Source organism: Elephas maximus, chromosome 1 (assembly GCF_024166365.1).
Source record: "Elephas maximus indicus isolate mEleMax1 chromosome 1, mEleMax1 primary haplotype, whole genome shotgun sequence".
NCBI classification, from domain to species: Eukaryota; Metazoa; Chordata; class Mammalia; order Proboscidea; family Elephantidae; genus Elephas; species Elephas maximus.
In genome coordinates this window covers 12,147,121-12,164,164 of record NC_064819.1, presented here as the reverse complement: position 1 = coordinate 12,164,164, position 17,044 = coordinate 12,147,121, and the positions used below count along the sequence as shown (strand labels likewise).

At 44.0% G+C, this 17,044-nt stretch overlaps 1 protein-coding gene across 4 annotated transcripts in view; it reads left to right on the top strand.

Annotated features, from left to right (window-relative positions):
- The window catches only part of HCLS1 (hematopoietic cell-specific Lyn substrate 1), a 29,232-nt gene extending 14,984 nt beyond the window's left edge, over positions 1–14,248 (top strand). The window contains exons 4-16 of one of the 4 annotated variants that reach the window (XM_049877615.1): positions 1,907–2,036; positions 3,358–3,468; positions 5,204–5,258; positions 8,937–9,047; positions 9,159–9,269; positions 9,381–9,491; positions 10,113–10,168; positions 10,801–10,870; positions 11,725–11,936; positions 12,354–12,458; positions 12,940–13,210; positions 13,361–13,426; positions 13,637–14,248. In XM_049877615.1, the coding sequence (XP_049733572.1) occupies positions 1,907–2,036; positions 3,358–3,468; positions 5,204–5,258; positions 8,937–9,047; positions 9,159–9,269; positions 9,381–9,491; positions 10,113–10,168; positions 10,801–10,870; positions 11,725–11,936; positions 12,354–12,458; positions 12,940–13,210; positions 13,361–13,426; positions 13,637–13,773 (1,546 nt within the window). In that variant the 3' untranslated portion in view covers positions 13,774–14,248. The remainder of the gene's footprint in view (positions 1–1,906; positions 2,037–3,357; positions 3,469–5,203; positions 5,259–8,936; positions 9,048–9,158; positions 9,270–9,380; positions 9,492–10,112; positions 10,169–10,800; positions 10,871–11,724; positions 11,937–12,353; positions 12,459–12,939; positions 13,211–13,360; positions 13,427–13,636) is intronic. The other 3 variants (XM_049877625.1, XM_049877634.1, XM_049877644.1) reach the window with 3 other exon arrangements.
- Positions 14,249–17,044: the final 2,796 nt, after the last annotated feature.

Below are 17,044 nucleotides of genomic sequence, written 5' to 3'. Positions count from 1 at the left end.
CATTTGAAAGCAAGATTTGGCCACATTTTCTTCATTCTTCCTCTGAATACTTGAGTTGGAGAATGTTGGATAGTCATTCATATGTTCTTGGAACCAATAGCTCTTTTTGACCCTAAACACAGTTCTAAATTGCTGGTGTTGATGAACTAGCAACACAAGGATCTCTGCTTTCACTACTGCCAGAGGGTTTAGAGCAGTCATGGGTACAGAGGGTTCTTCCAGCATTTGGCCCCATTTCGTCTGGCTCAAAGCCAGCTTTCTATTTCAAGCTTCCCTTCCTGTTAAAACTGAGGAGGTGTTTTTAAAGGCCATTAATGAGTTTATCACACAAGGCCACCAGGTGGATCTATTCTTCCATTAAAGAGAATTCCCACTGTGAGAAGGCTATTCGACTATAACCAATAGGTCTAGTTTTCCTAATAGTGATTATAGATGAAGACCCAGTAACATTGCTGCTATTTCAATACTCTAAACTTCCATTGCTTGCTACAGGAAGTGGAATTTTTATTTAGAGTTCTTTCGCCCAAATGTTTATAAGAATCCCCAGGGGGTCATTACATGTGTCCAAATATCAGTCCTGATTGTCACTTGTTGGCCAAACAGGTTTGCGGAGATGTCTATCTCTACACTCCAGTGTTACAGCCATTTTCATGGTAAAAATGAAAGTGAATGTGACCTTAGAAAGTAGATGCTTGCTTTTAGTGTTTCTTTTAGGAGTTGTGGCTGTTGTTAGGTGTGGTCTAGTTGATTCCAACTCATAGTGACCCCATGTAACAGAGTAGAACTGCCCCATAGGCTTTTCTTTGCTGTGAACTTTATGGAAGCAGTAGCTGAGCACTTAACCATTTGTCCCATCAGGGCTCCTTTCTCTTAGGAGTAGAGGTGTCCCAAATCAAGGTTATTTCAGTCCTGAAGTGTTACAGAAATTAGTGATGAGTGAATTTTATTGCTTAGTTTTTATCAATTATTAGTTCTCTGAGAAATTATCAGGCTTTTTGGAGAGAGGGGGCTGATTCACGACAAGAAAGTACAGAAAATATTCATATATAGATAAATTTTCCAATGCTACATTTTTTATAAGCATTATTTTTAATGACTTCTTAATATGCCACTGAAAGATGATATTGCAAGTTGTATAACTATTCACCAATTCTTGGCCATATAGACTGTTTCTTGATTCTTACTATTTTTTACAATTAAGCTTTGCCATATTTAAAATTATGTCCTTGGCATAGACTCCCAAGACAAGAATGTGTGGGTCAAAAAATATGCATATTTCTGTGCTTTAGTAAAAAAAAAAACAATTATTTTTTTTTTTAGACAAATTACCTAGTTGGTAGAAAGCAAATGCATTTGGAGAGAAAAAATACTCAATTACTAGAATATAGGTATTAGAGTCCTCTAATATTTAGGGCCCTGATGGCACAGTGGTTAAGAACTTGGCTTCTAACCTAAAGGTTGGCAGTTCAAATCCACCAGCCACTCCTTGTGAACTTCATGGGGCAGCTCTATTCTGTCCTGTAAGGTCACTATGAGTCAGAATCGATTCGATGGCAATGGGTTTGGGTTTTTTTTCTTAATATTTAGGAACATGAAAAATGGGATTAAAGATCAGGAAGTTAGCGAGCAAAATAATAGACTAACGGGAATAATAGTGGCTTACAGAGAGTTTAAATCAAGCTATGGTACATATGAGTCAGAACCGACTATCAACGGCACTTAACAACAACAATGGTATGTAGGCCACATTGATCTCTTACTCCCAGACCCGTCAGTATTTTATTTTGCAGGCTCAAGTTATTGCTAAAAACAGACAGAACAGACCTCAAGATTTCCTTCTTTCTAAGAAGGCAGGTATGTTGACCTCCGTGTGCTACATGAGTCTCTGTCCTGTGGTTACTTCCAGCATCCACCAGCTGAGGAACAAAGTGTCAGAAGAACATGGCATTCTCAAGAAGAAGGAGATGGAATCGGGGCCCAAAGCATCGCATGGTTACGGAGGCCGGTTTGGGGTAGAAAGAGACCGAATGGACAAGGTACGTTGAAAGGGCTAAAAAAAAAAAAGGATACATTGAAAAATTTGTTGGTTTTATGGTTAAAACTTACTCAAAAGTACAGCATTTGTTTGGGGCCTAAAATAAAGAGTCCACATATATTTAGAAGGACTGGCCTACCGTAACCCCAGCTGTGCTGTAACTCCTAGGCTAGGCATAGGGAGTGCAAGTAGAGAGAGGAAAATATGTTTCTAACTTGTTTTCTGCTTTTCAATGTCTTTATATTATGTGTACTCTGCAACTTCTGTTCTTTATTTTATTGTTTAGTCAGTGCTCTTTTTGTATATGTCATGTATGTATTATAGACATGGGTGTGAAAAATATTATGTGAACTTATCCATTAGATGCCCCCCAAACATGAACATGGAATTTCCTTTCTTCATTAAATATAAAAAATGTAAATTCAACAAGTAAAGTGAAACTGTCCTACACAGACACAGAAATACTGCAAAATGAGTATCCAGGAACTCATATGGGGCAGAACTTCAAATCAGTGTTGGTGCTAGTGTTTATCCCAGCGTGGGATCGGATATACAGGAGGAAAGAGAAGCTTTCTAACTTCTTCTTTCAAAGTCTCTAATTGAGACTTTGCAAATAAAAAAAAGATGGTATCATTATTTGCTTTGACATACATATTACTTAGTTCTCAGATTATGAAAACATTCGTATCTACATATTATAAGAGAAATATGTATCAAAACCAAATAGAAAACAAAACAGGTAGGTGGAGTTAAGAGTGGAAGGGGCTGACTTAGCTGCTCTTTTGGACTACTCCCAGTATTGTCTACTAACCTCCTTTGGTATGAAGCGTCAGTCACTGTTAACTATCAGGGCTAGAGTGGCGCTTCTGAACTTTGATAGCTACAAGGGGGCAAAGATCCTGAACAGCAGGCCATTTATGCGAAATATTCAATTCTAGCTATGATGTCCATTCAGACCTGACTGGTGTCTCCCCATCCCCACCTTCGTTTCTGTTCTGATGGACAAAGCCCTTGTTTTCACTTTTTTTTTTTTCCCTGCTTTAGATACAGCTTCATCTATCTAGTCTCTATTCTGCCTCCCAGCCCATCTTTTCAAACTTTTCTGAATGTTGGATTCCAAATGGTATTTAAGAAGCATCAGGGAGGTGTTCCAGAAGTCACCTTGCTCTCCCAGCATACTTCTTGGCACCAACCATCAGAGGCTATGAGCCTAACCCAGAATGGAATTTCTTGTATTCTTACATTCCGTCCCATCTCTGTGTCTCTCTATTTTTTCACAGCTGTTTTTATCTTATCATTCACTCTGTTCCTGATTTTCTCAGAGTGCTGTGGGCCATGAGTATGTTGCTGAGGTGGAGAAACACTCTTCTCAGACTGATGCTGCCAGAGGCTTCGGGGGCAAATACGGAGTTGAGAGAGACAGGGCAGACGAGGTAAGTGACAACTCTCCCCCTATGCTGCCCACCTCAAATCATGCTGGACCTACTGACACTCATCCTTGAATGTGGGCCCATGCTTCTTCTGTGGAAGAACAGGGCAGAGGATGCTAGCTCCCAGGACTTCTGTCAGCAAGTTCCCTGGTGCCACGTCGGAGGCCACATACTGAGCTAAAAGGCGTTAATTTAAATGAGACAAAGACTCGCAAACTCTCTGTTTGAGTAAGGAATCCTTTAAGTCATGAGTTGTTATTGTATGCTGAAGAGAGAAGAGGAAAATTCCGAAACTCCTCTTTTGGCTTAATAGAGAAACCTTGTAATTATTATGCCTTTTAGGAAACCAGGGGTGTCTGTTTAAATATTATTACCATGGCACAAATAATCAAGTGAAACACCTAATTAGGATTATAATGTTTTTAGAAAGTGGCTACTTTTCACAGGATTTGACATTAATCTCTGAAGTGTGGGTGTTTTAAAGACTCCTTTCTACAAAAACAAAAACCAGTTTTAAAGACAGATAGAAAGGACAGTAGGATTACAGGAAGATACTCTGCACAAGAGAGTAAGACTCATTGACACTCCTTGAGGTTCTCAGTTCCATACTTCATTGCATCAGATTCTTTGAGCTAATTTTAACGGCGCAGAAGAGTGTTTTTCTCCCATGCAGTTGCTCAGAGAAAGACTTTTTTTTTTTTCCACAGCTATCTGCTATTCCTTTTTACCAACCAAACCAAAAACCAAACCCCTTGCCATCGAGTCGATTTCAACTCATAGAGACCCTATAGGACAGAATAGAATGAGCACCTGGTGGATTTGAACTGCTGACCTTTTGGTTAGCAGCTGTAGCTCTTAACCACTATGCCACCAGGGTTTCCTCCTTTTTTTTTTTTTTTTGCCAGCAGGTGCTAATTAGGTGGGCCTGAATCCTTAAAGCTGAGTGCTAGAAAGTTATTTGTTTGCATTGTAGAGGAAAAAAAAAAACCCCAGAAAGTTCAAAACGTACTATAAAGAGAAAAGGAAAGGGGCAAAAGGTGATTTTTAAAGGCAGTAAATGGTTTTTTTAATGGTTAAGCGCTCAAGTGCTAAGCAAAAGGTTGGTGGCTCAAATGCACTAATGTTCCTTGGGAGGAAGGACCTGGCGATCTGCCTGTGTAAAGATTACAGTTTAGGAAACCCTCTGGGGCTGTTCTACTCTGCCCTATAGGATCCTAAGGTCGAAACCCACTGACAGCACACAACAACCAAGATCCACTGTAATCCGATGGAATTTCCTGTTTCATCTTGGCCCCTCCTACCTTTGTCTGATCTCTCCTTGTCACATCTTCAGCCCAAGGAACCACAAACTGAATTAGCTTTTAAGACGCAAAGCCTAGACTTGCTCCCAAACCCATAGTTACTGAGTCAGGTGGGGACGTAGCTCCATAGATTTTGGTGGAATGGGAGGCAACCAGGAACATCTGGATTCTGGCTGACTCTAGGACTGAATATGTTGATACCTAACCTCATAGTGGCTACGACAATGGGCTCAGACATAGCAATGATGGCGCAGGACCGGGGGCAGTGTCTCCTTCTGTTGTACACAGGGCCCCTATGAGTCCGAATCGACTCAACGGCACCTAACAATGACATTACCATGTAGCTCTGGGGCTCAGCTGGAGTAAAGTTAAGGCAAGGAGGGGAAGAAATGGTGGGCCCCGACTCTTTAACCAGTTCTCTCTTCTTTTCTCTGTAGTCAGCGGTTGGCTTTGATTACAAAGGAGAAGTGGAGAAGCACACATCTCAGAAAGGCAAGGACTCTGCTACCCCTCAGCCTCAGCAACCCCACTGACCTGCTATTCTGCTCAGACTTCCTCATCAAGAGCTGTCACCAGCTCTCTTTAGCTCCAAAATCCAGCTCTCCATTATCTTATTTATTTTTTAATCCAAGTGTGTACCCGCTTCTTTTTTCCATACTGCTTTTTATAACATTGATCGAGTTTTCTTTTGTCCTTCATTTCCCTCTAATAGATTATAAACAATGCATTCTACTCCTTTATTTTTAGAGGTTATCCCTAAATTTTAATGTGCATCTTTGACTTAAAATTTAAAATCACTATCTTCCTTCTGAGTAATAAAGGAAACAACTTTTCAACTGCAATTTTTCTACCAACCATATTAGAGCCGGTGTTTTGGTTTTATCTTGCTTTTAAACTCCACAAAAATCAATCATTATTATCACTTAGTGAATGCTTATTTAAATTGACCCACATATTTACCAATTTCCTAGCTCATCATTTTTTACCGTTTCTTACAGTTCACACCTAGGATTAATTTCCTCCTTGCTAAAGCACATCCTTTGATGATTTTTTTCAGTCAGAAGAATGTCTTTATTTTGCCCCACTCTTCATTGTTATTTTCCCTCCATCACTTTGAAGATATTATTTCATTGTCTTGGGAGCATCTCCTTGTGTCCCTCTAATCATCATTCCTTTGTAGATAACGTGTGTTCTTTCTCTCTTTTAAGATTTTCTTCTTGTCTCTGATATTTTGCAATATCATCAGGATGTGTCCAGGTGTTAGATCTATTTTTATATCCTCTGTCACACTTACTATTTGTATTCCATCTGAGACATGACCTTTTTAAATTATGGAATATTCTCACGGATTTTTCTCTTTGGATAGTGACTCTCCATTCTCTTCTATTCCTTCTTCTGGAACTCCTGTTAGATGTGTGTTAGACCTTTTCATTCTCACCTCCATGTCTGTAGTTTCTCTTCTCTATTTTCATCTCTTTATCCCCCTGTGCTGCATTCTGGGTAGTACCCTGAGATCTATGTTAAATTGATTAATTCTTCCTTCAGCTGTTTTGAATTATTGTTTAAGCTGTCCATTAGATTTTTGACTTTTCATTCAGATTTTTTCATTTCTAGAAGTTTCCTTTGGTTCTTTTGCAAATCCGCTAATTCTGTTTGTCTTATACTTTCATTATGTTTTTTTTTAAACTCCTTTTTTAAGCTCTTTAATTATTTTAAGCCTATTTCTTTTATAGTTTCTTTCATATTGTTATTAACAGTTCTTGGGAGTGCCAACTTTTCTGTTTTATTAATCTGCTTTCCTTCATGGTAATTTATTTCCTTGATAGTTTGTGATTTCTGTTTGCAAACTTACTTCAGTGGAGAGGAGGGGTATTTGTTTTGTGGGAATTTCATGTGCCCTGGGTTGAGAAAGTGCCCCATATGTAAAAATTTTACCTTTATTTTTGGCTGAGTTCTAGGGGGTTTAATAGTAATGGACCATTTTTTCTTTCTTCATTTTCTGTTTTTGATGATTATGAATACAATTCTTAAATAGATATAGAGCTGTTTAGTCTTTTCAATTTTTTCTTAAGTCAGTGATGGTATGTTGTGCTTTTCAAGGGATTAGAAAATCAGTTACAATAAATTGATTGTTTTTGCTACAAATCTTCTCAGCATTTGAGAGGGCTGGCTCTGGTAACCCAGCCACAGCCTCAGGAGAAACCAGGACAGACAGACTCAGGCAAAAGAGAATGAACCAGCAACACCAGCAGCAGTTAGCCCTGTAATTACTAAGGCCCAGTAAGGCTACATCTTCATCCTTGTTACTGTTCAATTAGAATTCTACCTAGGTTATCTAATTTATTGGCATAAATTCATTCGTAGCATTCCCTTATTTTCTTTTTAATTCTATATGATCATAGTGATATGCTCATGTTGATTTCTGATACTGTTAATTTGTGTTTTTCTTTTCTGTAATCGATTTTTCGCGCTAGAGATTTCTCAACTTTATTGTTCTTTCCAAAGAACTAACTTTTGGCTTTGTTAATTTTCTTTGTTTTAAAATTTTATTAATCTCTGCTGTTTTCCTTGCTGTTTTTTCCTTCTACACAATGTGGGCTTAGTTTATCCTTTTTCTAGCTTCTTAAAAAAGAAATGTAGATAACTGATTCCAAGTCTTTGTTTTCTAATATGGCACTTTAAACACTGTGTTTTTGCTGCATTCCACAAATATGTTGTGTTTTTATTTTCATTCGATTCAAAATATCTCCTCATGATTTCTTCTTTGGGTAATTTAGAAGTGTGTTATTTTCCAGGTATTGAGGGTTTTTCTAGATTTCTTTATATTGTTATGGATTTTCTAATTTAATTCTACTCTGATCAGAGAATGTGACCTCTAACATACATGGTGACTTATTGTATGGACCGCACATGGTCTACCTTGGTGAATGTTTTATGTGTGTTTAAAGAACGTCTATTCTGCAGTTTTGGGGTATAGTATTCTGTAAATACCAATTAAGTCTTGTTGGTTGATAGTGTTCTTTAGATCTTCTATAATTTTACTGATTATTATTAGTATTATTATTATTATTTTGGTGTATCTGTATGTTCCATCAATTAATGAAAAAGGGCATGTTAAAAGTTTCCTTCTTCTGGAACTTCTCTTTTTAGTTTTGTCTTTTTTTGCTGCATGAATTTTGATTCTGTTAATAGGTGTATACCAGCATACATTTTTCTGATGGATGCATACAGTCCCTATGAATCACTCTTTTATCATTATGTCATCGTAATCCCTTTTGTCTTGAGGTCTACTTTGCTTCCTATTCATCCCACCTTTCTTATGCTTACTCTTTCCATGGCATATATTTTCCTGGATCAGGATCTAAATTAATGTCTCAGCTTAGAGTTCCTGTATCACTAAGTAGTATAAAATTGGATATTTATATTCAATTCCCAGGTATAGGCCTGAAGTTTCCAGGTCTCATAGGTAAATTTTCCGCCTACTAAATGCTGAACAGGCTACAAACCCCTTCACCATTTCTCTGAACTAGTGAGTAGAATTTTTCTAGAACCCTTTAGAGTAGTGGGCAGGGCCTCATTTCCTGCTCTCCACCCCCATTCCTGTATGAGCAGCTGGAAACCCAGACCCTAGATCCTAACCCCTAGGCACTTGGGACTAAAACACCCTTGGTGCTTCTGTGGCGTCAGCTCATAATTACTAGCATATGTACTGCTCTGATTCATCTCTTTGCTTTTGGATCCAGAAATGTTTCTTCCTTTTGAGTTTCACTATTAAAAAAAAAAAAAAAAGGTTGTTATATTTTAGCTCATAATTCTGTTTTTGTATGGGCACAGGGATAGGCATCCATTTCAGGTTCATCTGCCTTTTGTTTTCCAGAAGTCTCTCCCCTCACTCTCTAGTTGCAGTTTCCTTGAAGAAGGAGGGAGAAAAATGGAATGATTTTCTCATCTTGGGATGAAAGTGGGAGAGGACAGGAGTTAGCCGTGTTGAAGGAAAGCTTACGGAAGAAGCCTTAGGACACTGTTTCTCTTTAATTCACCTATATTCAAGTCCTGCTCTATTCCCAGGCCTCTCCCACCCTACATAGTTCCTTCTGACTTCTCTTTTTTCCAGTACTTTCCTGCGGGTTGAGGGTGGGCTCTCATGACTGCTTCTTCAACCACCCACAGATTACTCCCATGGCTTCGGTGGCCGTTATGGGGTGGAGAAGGATAAACAGGACAAGGCAGCCCTGGGGTATGACTACAAGGGAGAGACGGAGAAGCACGAGTCCCAGAAAGGTGAGTTGGGGTTGGGGAGGAGATAGGTCCCAGATAGAGTGATCTAGGAGCCCTAGAGGTCCCAGATAGAGTGATCTACGAGCCCTCTCTTGACTGCTTCTTCAACCACAGATTACTCCCGTGGCTTTGGTGGCCGTTATGGGGTGGAGAAGGATAAACAGGACAAGACAGCCCTGGGGTATGACTACAAGGGAGAGACGGAGAAGCACGAGTCCCAGAAAGGTGAGTTGGGGTTGAGGAGGAGATAGGTCCCAGATAGAGTGATCTAGGAGCCCTAGAGGTCCCAGATAGAGTGATCTACGAGCCCTCTCATGACTGCTTCTTCAACCACAGATTACTCCCGTGGCTTCGGTGGCCGTTATGGGGTGGAGAAAGATAAACAGGACAAGGCAGCCCTGGGGTATGACTACAAGGGAGAGACGGAGAAGCACGAGTCCCAGAAAGGTGAGTTGGGGTTGAGGAGGAGAGAGGCCGCAGATAGAGTGATCTAGAAGCCCTAGAAAGCAGAAGGTAGATGTTCAGTGGAGGAGGTGGGTGAAGAGAAAGTGTGTGTGAGTGGAGGACACCAAGAGGGGTGAAGAGGAAAACAGCAAGATTAGGACCAAGGCAGAGGAGGGAGGCCAAAGAAGAGGGGGAGTTGAAGGACCAGGCTGGATGGAGGCAGAGGGATGGTTAGGCTATGAGTCTTAGAGGCCCCTTTGTCCCACAGATGACAGAGAGGTCTACTTCTTCTCTGGGATACGTTGGGATGTCTGGGGGGCTCGCCTTTTAACATTTGTTCCTATTTCTTCCTTTCAATTCTCTCCTTTCCTGTCACTTCTCTCTTTTTATGCTTCCTTTTTCCCGTGTTTTTCTCTCCAGCATTCTTTCCCAACTACTTTTCTCCCATCCCTTTCCTTCTCTTCCCTTCCATGCCTCTCTCTATCCTGATTCTCACATTCCCTCTTATATCTCTTAATTTCCCACAATCTTGTCTTCTGGTCTCTGCTTCCCCTGTTCCCTCTCCCCAACCATTCCCAGCATTTTAATCTCCTGTTGTGACTCTCACACCTTTCTGTTCTTCAGATTATGCCAAGGGCTTTGGTGGCCAGTATGGGATCCAGAAGGACCGAGTAGATAAGGTAAATCACCAGAACAACAACGTGCTGAGAAGAATTCCCTAAACTGCATCTGAAGTGGGCAGAGAAGAGTGAGAAGAAAAGCTGGGGAAAGGAAGGAACAGTGGAGCTAGGTCCCCAAGGCCTGTACTCCCCATTGACTGCCCTCTGCATCTAATGAGCATGTCTTCAGAGGCCTCGGCTTTAACTGAGGAGAGTAAGGAGGCAGAGAGAGAAAGGGAGAGAGACAGACACCAGGGAAAGGTGGTGTTAGACTTGAATATTCATGGATTGGCTGTCCCATTGCTTAACCCATTCTTTAGTCTTTTCCCACTCATGTCACTGTCCTCCGCTATACCATCTCCTCCTCATGCATCAGCCAGGGGCCATGCTGTGTTCCAGGCAGCTGGGCTTGAAGAGGTAAGATTGTAGGTGTGCTGAGCTTGCAAAAAGGAGAGATGAGCCCACTAGTTTAGAACATTTTAACCCCTCTCTCTGTCACAAAACAGTAAAACTGGAATACCCGGTCCAACTGTTGAGAATCAAATGGTTAGGGATACCTCCTGCAATGGCCCCAGCCCCCAGTACTGCCTGTTGGGTCACTGCCACACCCTCCCAAACCCCCACCCCGCAACATACTGTTCTCCTACCTACAGAGTGCTGTTGGCTTCAATGAAATGGAGGCCCCAACCACTGCTTATAAGAAGACGACGCCCATAGAGGCTGGTGAGTCTTAAGGGTTCCCTCTCTCTGTGCTACTCAACCTCCTCTCCCTGTGCTACTCAACCTCCTCTCCCTGCTTATTCTTTCTGTTCCCCAGGCTATCGCCTCCATGTATTTTACTATCTATATTAGCTGAGGTAGAATTGACCCCTACCCTCATATGCCAGATTCTCTCTCCTACAAAAATCAGGTTAAGAAGACTGAGAGATAGTGTGTCATTGGGAAAAGAACTGGGGGCAAAAGACACAGAGTTGTTGGCTGCCTTCAAGTCAGGCTCCAACTCATGGTAATTCCATGTGTTACCAGGTAGAACTGCTCCATAGGGTTTTCTTGGCTATTATCTTTATGGAAGCAGATTGCCAGGCCTTTCTTTCATAGAGCTGCTTGGTAGGATTGAACTGCCAATCTTTAGGTTAGCAGCTGATAGCAAACGGCTTGCACCATTCAGGCTCCTAGAGAACACAGAGAGGGAGTGAAATGGCTTGGGAAGGATAGATAGACATGGGAGTTTGGTATTGGGGGTAGAGGGTAGGGTGGTGGCCAGAGGGCATACAGATTTAAGGAATGTGGACGGGAAAGGTCTCTGGTTAGGAGAGCAAGGCTTCTGATTTAGAAAGGACAAGGGTCTGAGGTAGCACATCCTGGCTAGATGGAAATCTAGGCTTCAGGGCTACACCATCTTCCTATAATCCCCTTGTTCCTCCATCAGTACTTCTCTATTTACCCCACTCCTTGCAGTCCCCTCCCCATCTTCTCACCTCTTATATATTTCACTGATTCCGGTTGCTTCTTCAAGCCTGTCACTGTCCCCCCACTTTCATCCAAGACAACTCAATTATTCTTGCCTGTGTCTGAAGCTTCCAGTGGTGCCCGTGGACTGAAGGCAAAATTTGAGTCCATGGCTGAGGAGAAGAAGAAGCAGGAGGAAGAGGAGAAGGCAAAGCAGATGGCCAGGCAACAACAGGAGCGAAAGGCTGTGGTAAAGATGAGCCGCGAGGCTCAGCAGCCAGAGAGGACTGTGGAAGAACCAGAGGTGCCGGCCCCATTGCCCAAGAAAATCTCCTCAGAGGTGAGTGCCTGCCTTCCAGGATCTGCATCCAGGATCCCTTGCCTAGCCAGTGGGGTCTGAATCAATAGCAGAAAACAAGGCAAAGGCCTCCCCTGTGATAGCCAGAGTCTGTAACTGCTGTCCCTGTCTTCAGGGAGAATTCAATCTGAGTAATTGGGGCTTGTATACCAGAATGTTCAAAAAAGCAAACAAGCAAATGAGATACTCGCAGTGCAACAGGAGACAGGTCAGCAGCCAGTGCAGCCAGTCATTGCTGCAGGAACTGAAGAAGGAGCCGCCACTTCAGGCCGAAGCCCGTCTTGAGGGATGAGGGAGATATGGGTTGGCAGAAAGCAGGAGGGAGCGTTCTGGGTAAGAAAAGAGTGTAAGAGAGAAGATGGAGGCTTGCTTACTAGAGAGATGCTTCATTCTCCACAGGCTTGGCCTCCAGCAGGAAGTTGTCCATCTCCAGAGCCTGAGCCTGTAAGAACCAGCAGGAACCTCCCAATGCCATCCCTACCCACAAGGCAGAATCCCCTTGAGGTAAGCACACCCCCAGAGTTTCTCTGCCCTTACTCCATCTCCTCACGTCTTAGGAAGGTGGGCTTTATACCTCCTGGGACTATCCTGGTCTTGGCACTGAAAACCTGTGTCCTGCGAAACTCCGCAGTTTCCAGCAAACTGGGACAATGGGTCAGCTTAGCTGTGGTGTCCCTCACAGTGTCCTTTTGCTTGTATCTTTTCTTGATCTTCCAAGGAATCTGACTTGCTTTCTGCTTCCCTCCCCTCACACCTTTTACTTTCCTATCATCTCTTGGTGGATGTTTTGAGTGGTTGGGTGTGGGAGGAGGTTAAAAATGAGGCTGAGTTCCCCCCAAGAGGCTGTTAGGAGGAGGCAAAGGTGCAGGGTAGAAGCGGTAGGGTGGTGAAGGGGGAGGGGTCTTAGCAGTCCTCTGTTGGGAGATTTCGGAGAGGCAGCTCCTGGTGCTGGGAAGTCACCCTGACCCATGTTGTCTCTTCTCAGGATGATGAGGAGCCCCCAGCTCTGCCCCCCAGGACTCCAGAGGTCCTCCAGCTGGAGGAAGAGCCAATTTATGAAGCCGAGCCTGAGCCTGAGCCCGAGAATGACTATGAGGATGTTGAGAACATGGGCAGGCCTGGGCAGGATGACGACATACAGGGAGACTATGAGGATGCTGAGAACATTGTCAGGCCTGAGCAGAATGATGATGCAGAGGGGGACTATGAGGACATACTTGAGCCTGGGGATCCCTCTTTTTCCCCCACCCTTGCTGGTGAGTGGTGGGAAGAGAAGCAGCTCCTGGATCTGGTCAGCTCTTGGGGGAGGAAAGGAGGGAGAGGAATTCTCCTATCGTCCAGCAGGATCTGTCCCTTTTTGTCCTCTCCATATTGGTGAGACCATGTCTAAATTTCTCATCATGCAGGATCGTCAGGATGCCCGGCTGGGGCTATGGGGATCTCAGCTGTCGCCCTGTATGATTACCAAGGAGGTACGTTGGGAGCTGCCTGAGGGGCCTGGTGCCTGAAGGTCCCTGATACAAGAGGCTGAGATATGAACACTGGGGGTCAGGGAAGGGCCCAGGCTTGACATCAAGAAGTGGCCAGGCCTATTCCCTTCCCTGAGGTTTATGGTGGACATGGGGATGGAGGGATTCTTGTCTGACCAAATATCGCTAATATCTCCTCAACTTCCTCCACAGAAGGAAGTGATGAGATTTCCTTTGATCCAGATGACATCATCACTGACATTGAGATGGTGGATGAGGGCTGGTGGCGGGGACGTTGCCACGGCCACTTTGGACTCTTCCCTGCAAATTATGTCAAGCTCCTTGAGTGACTGGCTCTCCCGGTTTTTTTGCGCTATGACTCCCCATGTCCAAAGTGGCTCTGCCTCCACCCCCCACCCCCTCCCTATTCCTGCTTCAAGGATGTCATGAGTTGCCTGAGATTCTGGGCAGACTTCCTCCTCCAATTCCATTAAAGGCTTGGGCAGAGCCAGCATAATGAAGGTTGTTCCTTCCCTTAGTGTCCTCTCTACGCTGGATGAGCCTCAGGCCATAGAGTGGACCAACCTGCTCATGAACATTTATCTCATGGTCTTGCCTTGTCCCCCATGAATGTTTCCTCTAACCAGCCCCAAATCTGCTCTCCTTTCTGGGATTCTTGGTTTGCTTACCTGGGATGATACCCAGACTCCCTGGTTTGTCAGGTTGTGCTGTTTGCCCATTTTCCTTTTCTGCAGAGATATCTCTGAATTTTCTCTCTGCCCAGTCCTAAAGTTGGAAATAAAGTGAGACTATGGTTCACCCTTATGCTGAGCTAAGTAGTACTTTTTGTGCAGCCCTCAGTGGCCCTGGGCTCTCATGGGCTCCAATTCTCTTCCCTCTTCTAGATATATCCAGAAGACTCCCTCCTACCCATCCACCTGTACCCTGAATGTCAAAGACCGGTCCTTTCCCTCAGGCTGCACTTTAAACCTAGACGAAAACAGGTCAGACTGGAGAATGGGCAGTAAGGTGGGGTAACAGGGGCCAGGTAGTTTCCACATGAAGGCAGTTCAGCCTCTACTGGCTTCAGCAGTTGTGGGAGACCAGCCACCTTCTGCCTGGGAGTGATGATGACACTCTTTTCAGGCACGGCAACTCTAGAGGAAGAAACACGACTTAGGGGATAGAAAGTAGGAAAAGGGAGGCTTTGTAACAGAAAAGAGTAAAACTAAAGGAACTCAGGCTTGGGCGAGGTGTTAAGACGATTTGGTGCCAGAGACAGCGGCCCCCACTTCAGAAAGTCCAGACAGCCTTGTAGCTAGATGTTTGATGGAAATCAATGGCCGGGGAAGTGGGCAGATGGAGGAACTTCTTCCTGGCCCAGGGCCAACGCAGATAGGAAAACAGATGAGGGCATTTGGACAGCCTATGGTGGGCAACAAGCTAATCGCCAAGCAAAGTATGGAGATGAGAGAAAGTGGAGGCCAGGCCATGGAGCTCAGCCTTAGTAAGGTCAGAGATAAGGGGATCCTAGGACAAAACCAAAATGGAAGCCAGGGGGTTGGTGTAGGAGCTCGCTGGGTGGTAGAACATAGAAATTTGTGCCGTAACCAGTATCTGGAATTGGGTCCAGCTTTCACAGAAGGGAAGAGCAGTGGGAGCAAGGAAGGGCTGTGTTCAGTGGCTGATACCCAGAGCTGCTCCAGGGCTTCACAGAGCTGGTGAGATGCCGCGTGGCTAGAGCACTGCATGCCTCTGGCTCGTCCTGTGGTCTTTCTTCTGGACACGCAGTCCTTTGGTTTCAGTGCTGACTTTTATGGCAGTGAATCCCAAATCTGTCTCTAGAACCCACAAGATTCACCCGGCTAGCCTTTCAGAGTATAAAGCAGCTTTTATTTCTGCTTAGAGAGATACCGTGATTTCCAGTCACCGTAGATACATACATCTCATTCCTCACCTCATTTTGATTTGACATCACACTTTGATCAAGCTTTTACAGCAGCTTTCCTCTTACATCTCCAAGTTCCACCTTGCTTTTTTAGCGTTTTCATTCATACACGATAGACCTTTTCCTCCAGATTCCCGTGCTACTAAGGCAGCAAGGTCCTTCCTGCCTCACCCTTCTCCATGCTCCTCTGATCTCTACTCTGAACTGACTTTCTTGGTGGTGATACTCATCAAGGGTTTTGCTCACAGACATCTCCCCAGTCCCGGCTCCTGTTCTTAGGTACACAGTCCCTTTTCAGCTCCCCTGAGCTGCTGCTTAATCCCACACTGTGTCTAGCTGCCTTGACTCTGTCAGTGCTCCCCGCTTGTGTTGCTCACTACAGCTTCATCTCACTAAGCAAATCCTCTGCCTAAACCACAGCCTCTTTCCCTTCTGCTCCATCTGCCTTCTCACCATCAAATGCATGTACTTGTATAACCGGGGGGGGGGGGGGGGCTGGGGCCCTGGTGTCACAGTGGTTAAGAGCTCAGCTGCTAACTAAAAGGTTGGCAGTTCGAATCCACCAGCCGCTCCTTGGAAACACTGTGGGGCAGTTCTGCTTTGTCCCATAGGGTCGCTAGGAGTCAAAATCGACTTGATGGCAACGAGGTTTTGGGTTTTTTCTGTATAGCCAGTAACCTCCAGTTATTGTCAAGGTGACTCCATCTCATGGTGATCCCATGTCTGTGGCAGAGTAGAACTGTGCTCCATAGTGCCTTCAATAGCTGATTTTTCAGAAGTAGGTTGCCAGGCCTTTCTTCTGAGGTACCTTTAGGTGGGCTTTAACTTCTAACCTTTCAGTTAGCAGCCATTTGTACCCCATGGACGCCAGTGGATACCTGTAGTACCCTGATTTTCTGCAACATATACAATTAGATAGCTCATAAAGTGTTTGATAGTGTTGATCCATTCAGTATAGTCAGGCAGCAACTGTGAGAGGAAAGTGCTCCCGGAGGTGCGGAGCCCACAGCAGGTGTGGGCACTCCCCTGGCTGCCGCCGGAGCCCCTGTGCGGCCCCCGCCCACCCAGGTGGTAGAGGGAAGGCCCTCTGCTTTCTTCCTTATGTAGTACCTTCCTTCTCATCCCTGTAACAGCAGCCCGTTTTTCATCTCTGTTGGTCTATAGCTCCCCTTTCTCTCTTTTTCTAACAAAAGAAGAAACCCAGAGTGGACTTTAGGAGCTCTCTTCCTCCAGAGAAGGAAGGATTAGATTCAGAAGGCATGGAACTGATACCAGGCGAACTCTCTTCCTTCTTTCCTGCTTCGGTGCTATTTCCAATTACTCCGTTTTGCTGAATAAACCATAATAAAATCTTAGATCACACTCTTGCTGTATTTTTAGAAAATGGTGTCTTAAATATAAATGTGAAATGTAAACCAAACAATGAGAATTAGGAAAAATAGAGATATGTTACCAAATAGTACCAGTGGCACATTAAAATAAAGCGATGGGTGTATTTCTGTCCTGGGACTTGCTCTAATGCCTTCTCGACCTCTCTCAGAGGTCTAGCAAATCTACACCAGATCCCAACCATTTTCACCCACACTAATAGACTCCTTTTTTGTTACCTAAGTTCTTTGTTCTCTGCTTCCCCTCAATGTCTGTTCCCCTACCCACTAATTCTCATTTACTTC